Source organism: Ahaetulla prasina, chromosome 1, assembly GCF_028640845.1.
Source record: "Ahaetulla prasina isolate Xishuangbanna chromosome 1, ASM2864084v1, whole genome shotgun sequence".
NCBI classification, from domain to species: domain Eukaryota; kingdom Metazoa; phylum Chordata; class Lepidosauria; order Squamata; family Colubridae; genus Ahaetulla; species Ahaetulla prasina.
The window spans coordinates 195,103,075-195,118,860 of NC_080539.1; the positions used below are offsets into that span (position 1 = coordinate 195,103,075).

General features: G+C 38.0%; 1 protein-coding gene across 3 annotated transcripts in view; it reads right to left on the reverse strand.

The window, feature by feature from the left end:
- Positions 1-15,786, reverse strand: part of CCNYL1 (cyclin Y like 1) — a 44,141-nt gene that overhangs the window by 2,238 nt on the left and 26,117 nt on the right. For all 3 annotated transcript variants that reach the window (XR_009155476.1, XR_009155475.1, XM_058186262.1), the window contains exons 5-9: positions 14,039-14,074; positions 9,353-9,404; positions 8,302-8,421; positions 5,393-5,559; positions 547-709 (exon numbers count right to left, since the gene is read on the reverse strand). Coding sequence is in view for 1 of the 3 variants with exons in the window: in XM_058186262.1 (XP_058042245.1) it covers positions 547-709; positions 5,393-5,559; positions 8,302-8,421; positions 9,353-9,404; positions 14,039-14,074 (538 nt within the window). In the remaining 2 variants the exon portion in view is untranslated. The remainder of the gene's footprint in view (positions 1-546; positions 710-5,392; positions 5,560-8,301; positions 8,422-9,352; positions 9,405-14,038; positions 14,075-15,786) is intronic.

Sequence of the window (15,786 nt, forward strand, 5' to 3'; positions counted from 1 at the left end):
GTAATGCAAAAGAATGTCCAGCACCTCGCCTAATTTGGGAGATCCCATTTCAACATTCTCTGAAACTGATGAACTTATGTACGCTTAACTGGCAGCAAGTTCTTATTACATATAATAAGACTAAGTTCTCAATAGACACATGAAGTCTTTCTTATAAAAGTTATTAAAGTCTCCCTAAAATGTATAGATTCATCAGGTGGTCGTGTGCAATGAGATTTAAGCTGGATGCTTCACGTGTCCTTTAAATTTTGATCCTAATCTGGAGAATTATAGCCTCGAAAGTGGCAAATGTAGTGAGCATCAGAGTTGCTAGCTAATGTTTTTAAATATGAAAAACTCAATCTCGAATGCCTCATTCCTCGCCTTTTCTGCACTGTGGAAACAGGATGCACACCTGTTCTCAGAATGGATTATCCGTATATCAACCATTTCTTTAACTAAGATGTTGAAGTCACAAAAGCTTAGTAAGTGACACTAGAGTAATCAACAGCCGCAAAACCCACAGCTATACAAGCTAACTGCCCCGCACAAGTCTTACACTATTACCTCTAATTTCTGTGCTCGCTCTTTACTAAGGGGCTCCAGCAGAAAGCACAGATTGTTGTCATCTGCTAAGGAGCGCAGGTCAAAGTAGTATTTGGCATAAACACTGGCAGGAACATTGATATTGAACTGCAGCAGCTCCAAAAAGTGTCTTTCCATCTCATTCCTGGAAGAAAGCAGAAGAGGATGACAGGAACAGAATCAGGCTCAGCTGGAGGCAAAACAAGGCATCCACCCGGCCTTTGGTAAAAAAAAATGCTGATGTAGAGCCAAAACATTTTTAAAGGAATAGAATTAATGCATTAATACAGCTAGAGGCAGGGCACTATTTGAATTATGGTATTTTCAGCTCACGAAAAAGATTACATTCTGCCACATACTCACTTTGCTGATGCGGATGCCCTTTTCTTTATTAGAGTTCCATAAGCCCAGCTTTACACCATTTATGCTGCATTCTTATTCTTACAAGACCCTGCGCTATAGCTATCAGATGAAAAGAATGATGCGTGCTGTTGATTAGCTCTGAAGAACTTGCAGGCATTTTCACCAGGTTCATAACAGGAAGCGGGCATGCTGAAGTAGGAGAGGGCCAACAAAAGAAGTAGGCATATCACCACGGCAACAAATGGACCTCTGAAGAGCTGCTGCTATTATTTTGGTGTAAAAAGCCTCTTGAAGCAACATGGATTCATCTCCCATAAATAAATAAATAAGCAAGCAAGAGCTTTAGATAGGCAAAGGCCTTTTCTGTCCTGAAACTCCTAAGAGGTTACCTTATCAACCTTAGATGGCAAGGGGAATTTTTTCAACGCTGCTAATTTTGGCAAAAATCCATTCTATATATTCATATCTGTAGGTCAGCACTTCTCGGGATGGACAGACCCAGAAAAACAGAAGCAACTTAAGACATCACTGACTATCCAAATTCATACAATATTTTACAATGAACAAGTAGATAATACAGGTAGTCTTGGACTTAACAACGGCAATTTGGCTAAAACCCAACTGCACTGTTCAGCAACGGCATTCCGTGCAGTTCCAATTGCCTACCGTCCCAGTTGCTGTCATTGTTAACCAAATCCCATGGTCATTAGGACAGGCAGCTTCTTACCAACTTCCCACTACCATAAAACAGAACGTAAATCAGAAAATTGCAAATCCCAAGCCAGCAAGCAGGTAAGTGGCTGCTGCTCAATGAAGGAGGAAGCAGGACGGCATGAGGGAGGGGTCTATGACAATTTGCCATGGCCAACTCACCATGGGGCAAGAGTTACACTAATATCAAAGAAATGGTGGAATAGATTAATTAAAGAAAGGATGCAAAAGGAGGGACAAAAGGAAATGTGAATCAAAAAAATCAAAATAATGTTTACTTTAAATAATTAAATTGAATTGTTAAATTGTCCCCCGGTGAGCTGGCTGTGGTGAGTTGTCCCATTCTGTGAGGGAGGGTAGGAGAAAGTAGAAGTGTCAGAGGTCCGAAGCAGAGTGTGTGTGTGTGACGGTGCCAGGGGGTGCACAAGAGGTATGTTGTGAGTAGGCTTGGGTGCATGAGGGTGCAAAAGAAAGCTATTATCTATCAGCTCAAACAATGGAGCTAAATCTCAAATCCACAGAATTCACAACTTGATCTCCTGGAATAATCAAAATATCCCTTTCTTGATGACCTAGAAGAGGATGGAAAAGTAATTTTTCATGTTTAAATATATTTTCCTGGGACTGAAAATAAAGCGGAATCAATCACCTAGATGCTACTCATGGTGAGAATAGGAGCTTTGTGTGGCTTGCTTTTAGAAGATAGACTGCAGTCCCATTAAATCTACTGCCAGAATTAATTTCCTGTTCATACGGTCATAAAGCTTATAGAAATGCAAATCAGACGATGTTTTGATGATCATCTCATCAGGACTTCATTTATCCCCTTTGTTCAAGACTTGCTAATACATTTTAATTGAGAAAAAAATACAATAGTTTTGTCAGATAACAACTCTATTAATAGGCTTAAAGCCGAGGAAAATAAGAAAGGCCCTTGTTGTTTTATTCCTATGACGTGCAATTCAAGAATGGCAGGCTTCCTTTTTACACCCACCGTAATCTACAAAATTAGCAATTATCTAAATGTATTCCTCTCCATTCTTTTAAAGATCAATATTTGAGAGGTACATACATTTGCATCAATTTCCTCATTTTATATTTCTTGCTGCAGAATCAGAAATAATATACAAGGATAATTGTCATGTGTAATTTCGTTAAGTAAAGTTATAACTTTTTTACCCCCAAATCTACACCCCCAAATTTCAAATACTTATTTCCCAACCCCTCCACCAATATCTCTTCTTTGCTTACATACTGTCATAATAAGATGTCACATGTATGTACTGTCAAGTGTACATGACAATGTGTATATGTATATATGACAAAATATATTTTTCTGAGAAGCGATGAAAAAGTATGTCAGCCCAGCCCCTAATACATTATTGCAAGGGTCCCAAACCTCTGGACTGCAGCACACCAGCTGGTTGTGACCTGTTTGCAACTGGGCCAGGGAAACAGTGGGTGAACTTGCATGACCAGCAGGCTCCATTTGCATGCACACCACTCACACAGAATGACCCCCTTTGCCTCACCTTGCTGGTACACAAAACCAGAAAGGTTGGGGAACTCTGCATTATTGTATTATCCAGCATGTTTCCTCCCACTTGTCCCAAATCACTCTTGTATATAGCAATTTAGCCTGAAGAGAATCATTCTAGAAACTTCCACCCATACCCTACATGAAGTATCCCACTGGACAGGACAGTTATGGAGGACTGCAGCTGGGGAAAATAGTCTCCTACTAGAAATCCCATCCCACACTGCAGTCTAAATGCTAGATTTATTCAAGCAAAGCTACAGTAATTCTAACCTGTTAATGAATAAAAAGCAGAATTCTTCACATGCCTGCAGTGATCCTTAAACAAGTAATCCCAAAATGTTTTGATATCTGTGATCCCTCAAAAGTGCTTACAAGTGGACCTTACGGGATTGGATCAAATTACTACTGCAAATTTATAATGCAATGCAGAACAGCAATGTCATGCCATATGGACAAACACCACCAGTCACTACAGGTAATCCCTGGATTATGAGTATTCCCTTAGCGAACGTTCGAAGTTATGTGATTAGCGATCTAGTGTTTAAGACAAGTCCTGAAACCACAAATCTTGCAGCACCATGGCAGTTGTTCGCCCTTACAAACAACCGCAGAGGCTCTGCAACATTCATTCTGCACTTTGGCAGCCAAAATGGAGTTTCGGTGGGCTGGGCCTATCCCTCCAACATACCGTTTAGGCCTGCACAGGCTTAAATGGAGCTCTAATTTGGCTGGCAAAATGCCGGGCGAGGCCTGCGGAGGTGGAGTGTCGGAGGAGCACACACAGCTGAGAGGCTGGAGAGAAGAGAGCTTGCTAGATGTTTGCATGGTAAGTGACCCGGCGTGGCAGGTTGGGGGGTGAACACTTGTCTTAAGTAGGTGGCCTGTTCCATCACTAGCCCTCCCCATGGCCTTCCCCACCCTGAAATACTTCATTGCACTTAATGGGCGAAAGGAGGGAGTGATCATGTTCAAGGTATGAGATTCAGTCCCATGAATCCTCGGGTTATGAATGGAATGGGCAGGCTCCATTGCATTCATAATTTAAGATCTGTATATGAATAATTGTAGGCAGATGAAAATCACTTTTGACTGATTCAAATTAAGATACATATTTGAAGTGCAACAAAGATGAGGTTCACTGGTTCAAGATAATTTTTTTGTAGTTTGCTCTGTCCGGGGTAGTAGGCTAAGGTGTAAGGTTGGATCATGAGATCATGTGATTAAACATAATTTGCATAAAAATAGAACCATGTTGTCAAAGAACACCTCCCTTAAGGCCACCATAATCTCTCTAAAACCATCAGAAATTCTACTACCAAAATTCTGCCAATTTACTACAAACTTCAGCTCCATAATTCTTGGCTATTTTTCCAATTTTTGGAGTGATTAAAATGAGGGCCACTTCCATTTATGTTCTGAAATCCCTTTCCCTAGAAACCTATTTGAAAAGCTCAAACAAAAAGCTCTCTTCCTTCCAATGATACCTGCTTCCTTCCACTGCTTCCTGCATCCCTTCTAAAAAGTCAGGAGGCAAAATTGTGGCAATGACGTCCCAAACGTTGGCTTTCCCTGCAATATATTTCATTTGAGATTCTATCATTCTATCATGCTCCTCCTTCTGACTCTTGTTTTAAACAAAACAAAACACTACATTATTTTGTATAATGAATCCACTATTTCCTTTTATCAATCAATCTTTTAAAATTATTTTATTATATTATTATAAAAGAGCCGTGGTGGTGCAGTGGTTAGAGTGCAGTATTGCAGGCTACTTCTGCTGATCACCAACTGCCAGCAGTTTGGCAGATCGAATCTCACCAGGCTCAGGTTGACTCAGCCTTCCATCCTTCCGAGGTCGGTAAAATGAGGACCCAATTGTTGGGGGCAATATGCGGACTCTGTAAACTGCTTAGAGGGGGCTGTAAAGCGGTATGTAAGTCTAAGTGCTATTGCTGTATTACCTTTACCTTTTCTTTTTGTCAATTAACAAAGGCATAAAGATGAAGAAAACAAGTTACAAAAACAGTGAGAGAGAGAGAGAAATGAGTATTCAGCACACTTTACTAAGTGTGCCGGATACCTAGCTACAATTTTAGAATGCATTATCTATACAGTATAGATAGGATAAAATATTTTATATAAAGAAAAATCATTAAAAATATACAATCTGGATAAGACACGGACAAGCAATTTCAACTAAATTTGCTAGCTTACATGTCTTCCACTGTAATATCCTTCAGGATTTGGCAGTAATCCACATTCCAAACAGCCTGATCATCCCACACTTTAGAAGCCAGCAGTATAGCACCTAGAACTATCCTCTTCCAGTTACTTGGACAGATGTCAATCTCTGCATAGGTCAAGAGTCTTTCTAAGTAAACCTGAAAATAAAGAACATTTACACATTTCCAATGATTCATAGCTTCTTACATTGCCTCTTAACTGGAAGTCTGTTGCAACCTATGGATATTAGTGGCTCTCATACTTTCTACGTAGATGACACAGACAAAGAAAATCTCAAAACTGTATTTTTCAATATTGAAAAATATTGGGGGGGGGGGGACACCGTGGCTCCCACCTAATTTCAAATATACACTCCAAGTGAGCAGCTCAGCTCTATGGCAGATCTCATATAGCTTTTTGCAGCAGCTTCATGGGTTGGGAACAGGGGTGAAATACAACAGGTTCTGGAGAACTGGTAGCGGAAATTTTGAGTAGTTTGGAGAACTGGCAAATACCACCTCTGGCTGGCCTCAGAGTGGGGTGGGAATGGAGATTTTGCAGTATCCTTCCCCCAGGAGTGGAGAGGAAATGGAGGTTTTGCAGTATCCTTCCCTTGCCATGCCCACCAAGCCACACCCACCAAGCCACACCACGCCCACAGAACTGGTAGTAAAAAAATTGGATTTCACCACTGGTTGGGAGAGAGAGGGAAGTGTCAGAGAGAGAGAGAGAGAGAGAATGGATACTAACATGCTGCTTAGACTTCCTCTTGTCACTGCACATCGTTATTCTTTACCGATATTTCCAACATTCCTTCTAAGGAAAAGTGACTCAACTGAAATTCTAACCCATATGCATCAGAAATTTGAGTTTAAAGTGATTAAACAGCACACATAAGCAACTTCATTCTAAACAGAAAATTGTGTTTCAATGTTTTTTAAATAAACAAATGCTCGTTTTAAAAGATGCCAGAACTAATTGCTTCAGCAGGTGCCACCACCCAGCCAATTCTCTGTGCTCATTAACTGAAGCAGGACAGGCCTTTTTAAAACTTAGATAGATCTTCCCAGATCCCAGGATAGGTGGTCGGATTTGGAAACTGAAAAGCAGTATAAAAGAAACCAGTGTTCAGCCACTTCTGTACTGTGCCCAAGAAAATATAGAGGGACACCCATAGTTGCCAGGAATGAAGCTCAACTCAAAGAAAACTTATGTGGCTGACTATTAGTGCTCTCTGCCTGGGTGCTGTCAGTTCCCTGATTCACTGATTCTGTCTGTGCAAGATTTTAGACTCCAGTGAGTTCAGATCATGATGCTTGTTGTTCCACTGAAAGGGCAAGGTGATGAACAGAGTGTGTGACTCTCAACCAGGCTCATAGGCAGTTACTCTCCTGAGACTTTCCTGTAGACATGTTTACGTTGCTAAAAGTTCTCCCCATTTTCTAAAATATAACTTTTATTTAATTATATAGTTTCTTCATCCTTAAAATTAAATTTGAAATTTAAAAGAGATTTGAACAAACACCAACTAGTCAGGAACATGGTTTTTTCCCCTTTTAGTATGTTTATGAGACAAAAATGCACACCCTCAACTGAAAAGCCTGCAACTGCCACAACAAGCACTTTTATAACACTAAGATGTGTTAAGCTGTCTCCCTTCTTATCACCCTTTGCCTGTTACCAAATTTTGCTGTTTTGTTGATAAAACACTGCCAACTAGTGGCGGAAACACTTTTAAACATGTATTTGAGACTATTAAGAATGAATCTTTTGTGTAGTTGTAACTCTTTTAGAAGAATCTCCATATAAGAGCAGAGACTGCAAATGGATTATGACCCACCAATGCCATAATGAAATAACTTGTCTGTAAGGCCACACAAAGCTTGGGTGATTTTGTTGTAAGAGACATCACCATCATACAGAATTCTCTACCTGGAGACCTCCAGAATCTAGAACCAAAGATTACACTAAGAGTCAGAACTGTTTCAATCAAAACAACAACAACTATACTCTAAAGCAGCGGTCATCAACCGGTGGCCTGTGGACCACTGGTTGGCCCGCAAGAAAATGTTGGTGGTCTGTGGAAAAATCTTCGTATTTTTGCCGGTGCACCCTGGTGGAGGAGCTGCGGTGCAAGCGGGCCGAAGCAGCGATTGCGATGGCTAGAAGCTGTTGGGAGCGAAGCACTACTTGCACTTGCACAGCATCAGCATTCCGCCTCATATATTTGCCCAGCCGGTGGCGCAAAGCAGCCCTCGTCTCCTGCCCCTTGGGACTCAGAGCGGTAAATGGTGACTGGTCCAGGGAGCAGCCGGATTTTGCTCTCCATTGCAGATGCCACATTGGCCCCCTGCAGGCTCTCGTCTTTTGAGGAGCCCAGCCGAAGTTTCCCGCGCCGCTTCAGCGAGTGCTCGAGAGACGAGAGCTTCAGCAAGCGGCACGCTGGATTTATATTAGTGGTCCGCGGGATTTAAAATTATGAACTTGGTGATCCCTGAGGTCCAAAAGGTTGGGGACCCCTGCTCTAAAGTACTAGCATAAAAAAACTGAACTGTTTACCTTCCAATAGATTTATGAAGGTATTGAATAGATACCTCCAAAATAAGTTTCCTACAGCCATAAGTGTCTATTTCACATGTGATGCATTTTTTCTTTTATTCAATTGTATGTGGTTCTAGACTAGTCCCTTCAGTTTTTGTGGCAACGTCTTTGAGAAGTGACTTACCATTGCCTCCTTCCCAGGGTATTTGTGGCATCTTTAATGTTGAGATATGGTTCAGGTTAGAATTCTTTTGGGCCCAAAGTCACTAGACAGCATTGGCTCTTTCTATACATTTAATGCTGACAATATAAGACATCTTTACTTAAATGCAAGACAATTATAATGAAGCACGGCTTACCAGAGTCACTATTGCACATTCAGCTGTCAGCTGTGCTGCACTAAAAAGGGTACGTACAAAGCGATAAATGTGCTTGTGATCAGGATCATGCTTACAGTAGTCTTCTGGAACCTCTTCTCGCTGAAACATGACATAATTTGGAAGTACTTTAAAAATGCCATTGAAAATAGTTGGACTGAGTACTGAGGAAACATACAGAATTATACTGTTGAGGCTCATACCCATGTCCTACTTACTACAGCAGGAAGATACCTCAATATCTCATTTTTAAGGAAAATAGAACAAAGAATACAATATAGCTGTGCACGCACATACATACATCTGTGTATTTGGATATATTATACTATGTATAGATGTACATAGGATACAGAACAGCTATCCTTGTGATATCATTCCATCTTGCTTACTAGCTCACTGTGATAGTAGCCTGATATTGTCTTTAATTGTTCTGCTATTTGAGCCTTGTAATCCCTCTACTCCTTGCAGTAAGGACCACATACAATACTTCAATGCTTCTGCTGGAGAAGGCAGACAAAAACTGGGATCTGTTTATTGGCCATTTAGGTTTGCTATAGGCCCTCTCATCTAGCTTTGGAGAATAAATCTATTTCCAAGGGGAAAAGAGTCCTGCAGCATCCAACAGAGCTATATTCTAATAGAATTTAAGGAGGTTAAGAAAAATGGATAAGCTGCTTTATTTGCTTGTGTGACTTCTTTTCAGACAAGGATTACAGAACTTTCTCAATGTAATTAAAGCTATGCTTTTTACCTTCTGCAAGAAGATATACTGGAATTAAGAATAGAATCAAAGATCCAAGGATGCTACTCAGCAGTAGGTTTTAAAATTCAGGAGGTCAAACATCTACCTGGATATGCTTAGACTAAAATGCTTTTTTTTAACATCAGGAGACAGAAAACCAAAAATCCAACTTCATTTTTCTTGCAATCTTATTTAGATTATAAATGGAAAAAGTATTAACATTTCAGAAATAAAAATTAAAACATTCAAGAAATCAAATGAGACCATGAATATAAAAAAGATCTGATTTACCGTGAGTGGATGTGATTTTTCATCAAAAATTTCCAGTGATCTATCTGAATCCCTGCAACAAAGAGGAATGCAACTGGAATTAGTAAAGCATCATCAAGCTTTGCCCATAGTCTGTGCCAAGGCACTATATTTTTCTCCATCATCCTCTCACTTTGCTGTTAAATACTAAATATTTAAGCCAACTATAATAAAGTGTATGCTGTATACTTCCTAGGTTTCAATGTTAGTTATTATACTACCAGCTACTTTTGATCAGGTAAGAGTTTACATGAGGCCTTGGTTGGAGAATAGAATTTAGACGTCTAGAACATGCAAAGATAGCTGTAACCTAAAGGATAAGGCAACTCTGCCCAGATTGTGTTAGAGTTCTGGTTTTCTTTTAGATGCCCTCAAAACCTTTGCAACTACTTTTTCCATCAGGCTCAATTTCCATTTTGGATGAACTTAACTACAGTTTGACATAGAATCAAAACCAACATGTAAAAGCCACCATAAGGGGCATAAACATCCAAGCTCAAAATGCTTCTTGTGAAGAAATTTTAAAGCCTCGTTCTTTTCTCATAATTTATGAAACATACAAGCACTACACTTACCCAAATATTGACAGAGCTAGGCCTGATGAGTCACTGTGCAGCCTGTATTTAAGGAACCCCTTTCAGCCCAATGGGAATATCTGTCACATTCTGCAGTGGAACAGTGACTTAAGCAATAGGTATAATATACAGCAGGGGTGTCAAACTTGCACAGTCACGTTGTTGTCACATGACGTATCTTAACTTTCCCCCCTTTGTTAAAATGGGGGTGGGAGTGGTCAGTGCATGACGTATCTGGGCCGCATGTTTGACACCCAATATACAGCTTTTATTCCCCACTTACACAGCTGCTATGCATACAGAAGATACCAGATAACTATCTTCAGATAAAGGAAGTCTTCTTAAAAAGGTTCAGAGCAACCTTTATGCAGTGTTGTTATTTAATGGCTTCCATCTCATGTGTTTTTACAGCCAATTCCCCATTATTTAAAGAGTGAAATTCAGCAAGGGGGAGTGTCAATTAATTTAAAATACCATTTAAATAAATGTAAGAAAGATTAAATCAAATTTCCTTGCCATATTTTTTCCTCTCTTCCATAAGCCATGTTACTGTTTTATTGTATTTCATTTTAAAAACTAGACTTTGTACCTCTGACTTACTGCCTGTGCAATTTTGCACACTTTCTTTCTTCTGTTTAAATCTGTAAGCTTTATTTCTTTAAAATTTGCTTTGTAAGGTCATGATAAGAATATGGGAACCTGAGCAGACCACAGTGTTGTCCTTCTCTGTGGTCTTCTCCCATTTCAGCTGATACTCGCAGCCCACTCTCACAATAGTAAAAGGGCAAACAAAAATAATGCCTTTGATTGAAATACTGAAGGAAAGTCCAGATACTGGACAGATTTAAGTATCTTATTTTCAGTAAGCAAATGTGAAACACCTATGGTTGATAAGATTAATTATAAATATGTATACTACATATATTAATTAATCCTTCATTTACATAAAGAACACCTAATTTAATACACTGCATTGTACAGAGGATTGAATTCTACTAATAAGTCCATCATCCTTTCCTTCAATTCCAATTCCCAAGTCAACACTTCCTAATTGGGTTGGTCCATACCTCTGGAGGTACCACAGTTCAGGACATGCATATATTTAATTTTAGCCATTTATAGGAACTTAGCATTCACTTTTCAAATGCTCAATCCTTCTAAGTTTTAATATATCTAAAATTGGGCGACTTCTGGTGGCAACGCAGGCTTCGTGGACGTCCCTTTGGGATCGTCTGCCCTGGGTTTCATCAAACCGTCTCTGACATCGTAAATGGGCTGTCAGATGGTTTGGAAATTCTTCCCCCGGGAGAAGGGGGAGAGAAGAGTGGTCAGGTTTGGGTAGAGCTCCCCGGGAGCCCCTGGAATTTAACCAGGGGATCGAAGGGTGAGAGCTCCCCTTTAGCCTGACGAAGCTCCGTGCCCAGAGTGCTTCTGTTTATATCCATCTCTGTGCCAAGATTTATTTTTAAAGAGAACTCAACACAGACAGAATGAAGCAGGAGGACTAGCAAGAGGATTTGCAAGTAATAAATCTTAACTTCGGTTTTTAAATAGCTTTCCTTTGAACTAACTTTCAACCTGAGTGGATCTAAAATGGCGTTTGCAATACACAAAGGAAAGTGAAAGTTATAACTACAAAAGGATAAAGGAAGAGATTTTAAGACTGTAGTTGCAGAGAAATTTAAAAAGATTTTTTTATTAATTTTAATTTTAAGAAATAAAGTTTAAAAGAAGATGGCAACTAAGCAATTAAAAACTGCTTTTAAAAGTGTTGGAGTGTGCTGGCATTTGCTTGTAAGAAGATTTTAGCAAATGGCGTTTTGTGTATTGGAAGTGAAAGTTAAGGAAATGCTTATTATAACTGCTGGCGTGGAACCTATAAGAAGAACATAACAAGCTACTTTTTAAATGGAATGAATAAGAACTGTTAATGATTTTTTTTCTTTTTACCTTTTTCTCTATCACAATGTTTAAGAAGAAACGTTTATTGAATTTTTTTTCCTCTTTTTGGTAGATTATACAGTTTAAAAATGGCTCTTAAGTAAACAGAACTAACTACTACTAAAATCTTGGAAATTTCTTCAGTTCAAATATGGAAATTTTTTTTACAGGAACTTTTGGAGGCTTATCTTTTCTTAATAAGTTTTTAAACAAGAGATTTTTACACCAATATATTAAAGATTGGAAATTCTTTATTGTTAGATGTTAAGCTGATTGGTGAGCAGATGGTGGAAAATGTGTAAGGTAGAAGACAAGGGGAAGGAGAATGCTTAAGATGTGATTTTGATGGTTTTTTTAAAAAATATATATATAGGGTTTAATTTTTACAACTGATTTATTTTGGGTATAACGTGTTACTATTTGATATATGTGAGGTATAAAGGAATGGGAAGATGGAATATCGTTTAATTTTGGAGGACAGATAGAAAAATTTATGAAGTTGGATTAAATATTATATTTGAGAGATTGTTTATGGATGCAATGTTGGTATTTGGTCAAACAGAATTTAATTGTTATAATTGATATATTTTGGATATAAGTTATAGGTATAATTTTAATAATGTTATTTGACATATGTAAGGTAAATTGAAGAAATATTAATATTGGCAATGCTATTTGATTTATGTAAGTGATATTAAAGATATGAGAAGATAGAATATTGTTTATTTTTGGAGATTGGATAAAAATTTAAGAATTTAAGCTGGAAATATGAATTATATTTGGGAGACTGTTTAAGGAAGAAAGGTATATTATAAAAGAATTTCTGATGAATACTGGAAGATGGAACATCGTCTTGGTCTTGATTGATGAAGATTGGATATTAAAAACTATAAGATTCTGAAGACTTCAGGAGTGGAATGGATTGATATATATTTGGTGTTGATCGATGAAGACTGGATATTAAAAACTATGTATTTTATTGATGAACTAGAAATACCAATTTAATTGGAAGATTCTGAAGATTTTAGGAGTGGAATGGACTGATATATAATGGACTGGAAGAAGAATGTACTTTTTTGTTTCTGGAAGGGGAGTTAAGGTTTTAGAGAGAGGAGTGACTATGGATTATGATTTATGTTGTATTTTAATTTATGATTGTTAATTTTATACCCTGTAATTTGTTCTGGGAAGTCTCTGGGGGCGGGAGGGGGGAGGGAAGGGAGATGAAGGATCAATGTAAAGGAATGATTGAAGATATGTAATTAAGAAATAGAAATAATTTGAAATGAAATCGGGCTGCTCAGCTGCCATTTCAGAAGGGAATGGAAAGGGAGAGATGAGTAGAGAGAGTGAAGGAAGAAAGTAGTAGGAAAGGGAGAGGTAGAAGAGGCGGAAAGGAGAGGAAGAAGAAAGGGGAAAGAGAGAGGGTTAGAAAGGGTGGAAGAGACGAGTGGGGAAGGAGAGGAAGTAGAAAAGCGAAGGAGAGGAAGGATGAAGAAAGTAGAAGAAAGTAGAGAAGGGAGGAGGAAAGGTTGTGTTAAGGAAGGAAGTGGTAGCTGGGCAGGTCCGAATAAGTAACAAATGAAAGTTAATGACTAATGTTGAATAAGAGACTGTACATTGAATAGGTTGTTGGAAAATGGAAATAAAACTTTTTTATTAAAAAAAAAATCTAAAATAAAATAAATTCATTTTAAAAAAGCAAAATGTTGGACTTTTGTTTTTTTAAATCTATATTGAGATGATAACTTATTCAAAAGACTTAAAGATTTTTATATTTTCCTAAAGTATGTCCTTCTTCCTATGTTTAGGCATTAGCTCATATCAAGGTATTCTGCCATGGAAATCCAGTATTGTTTGAAATAATTATTCTTTTAGATCAGTACAACTTATAGACAAAATGCCAAGATACACTACAGTTTAATAACAAAGTTACTATAAACAATCTTTACAATTAAAAATTGTTTTTAAAAATGGGGAAAAAAAGGAAAGGAAAATCTTTCCAAATTTAACAAAACAGGCCAATATATTAGTCACAGTTCTTGATATTTTAAGAGCAAGCAGCAAAATTACAGAATGCATCTTTACAAGGAATTACAAACCTCATGATCATTACATGCAATTTCAAACAAGAAATTTTAGAAATGCTCACCTGTTCTTTATGTGATAATATATTGCTAAAGTAACACTGTGAAAAGAAGGGGAAGTCGTTTACTTACAAGCAGAGTTATGAATGTAATTTTGATACATGATGTTAGATAAAGAACATTTTTATACCCACATCATGTTTGAAACGTTAGTTCTTTCCTGTTTCTCATGTCCCTCTTTCATTTTAAATTCTAAAACATCAGTTTAGAACAGAACGTTTGTACATGTCCAGGTTTACCAGACATTAATATAAGGTTAAAAATTATCCTATTCCAAACAAGGGCCACTACAAAACAGTGAACAAGCATGAATTTTGATATAGTCAAAGCACCCAAGAGTCTGAACAGTTGTTGCAGATATTAGAGTGTGATAGGGTACATTAAGCAAAGGAAAGGATGCCTTGATTGAGTAGCCTTGAAATGATCAGATCCAAGGCTTAAAATATCTTAGTGAAGTAATGAATTTAAGATTTACTGACCAAGGCAATTCTCTAATCTGCAAGATCCAATGCAGGTCGGTCACTGGCACCAGAGGTTTTGTCTTCTGAGTATTCGGACTTGTGCTGAAGCCTATCTTCAGGGAACTTCTTTCTAGCAGCCTGAAGTTCCCTGAAGATAATTCAGCACAAGTCCGAATGCTCAGAAGACAAAACCTCTGGTCCCAGTGATCGACCCACATTGGATCCTGCAGCATTATTCTGGGACACATATATTCGCCTTAATTCTCTAATCTCTCCAATTTAAAAGCTACAAATTATTAATATTTATAATTTATTGAATTTGTCAGAGGTAATATTCGAAGAATACAATTTGGGAAGGGAAGTCATTTCTTTTCATTTCATTTAGGCACAGCCTGACTCCAACTGACTTTTAAGAACTAAGTTGATTTGCATGAAATATCCTGCTAGGTTGATAAAGGTCAATGAACAATATAAGGCACTCATAAACAAAACTTAAACTGAGTTGAACTTGTGTTCAGCTGGAACCCAACAGAATTGGAAGTTAGTCTTAAGATCCTGTTATGAAAAAAGGAGAACAAACTCCAATCTTTTTTTCCCTAAAAGTTGCTACATTGATATTGACACTCAGAGGCATCATCCTTCAAGTATGTCATAACTGAAATGCTTTACAAATTACACTTACAAATAGCTTAGATCCAAGCTTTAGCAGTTATTTCAGTTAACACTAGCAGAGATATTTCTAACACGGTCAACCTTTTTTTTTTTTTTTTAATATTTTTAGCCTTTTTTTCATATACAGCTCAGGGTAGCAAATATACCAATATTCCTTCCTCATATTTTCCCCAAAACAACTCTATGACGTGAGTTGGGCTGGGAGAGTGACTGTCTTAAAGCACCCAGCCATCTTTCATGCCCAAGGCAGAAGTAGAACTCAGTCTCCTGGCTTCTATGCTGGTGCCTTAACCACTAGGCTAAACTGGCTCTCTTCTTCATATTCTTGTAAATTATTTCTTATAAATGTATTACTATGTACTTGTGAATATTATATAAATATAATACTGTACAATACAATACAAACTGTACAGGTAGTCCTCATTTAATTGTAATTGGGACAGGCAATTCCTTCACTAAGTGATGTGGTTGTAAAGCATAATGTCACATGACTGCGCTGATTTACAAAGGCAGCTCCAGTTGTGGTCATTAGGCAATTCCTGCACAGTTTCAGCTTCCCCATTGACTTTGCTTGTTGGAAGCTGGCAGGGAAGGTCACAAATAGTGATCAATAGTGATCA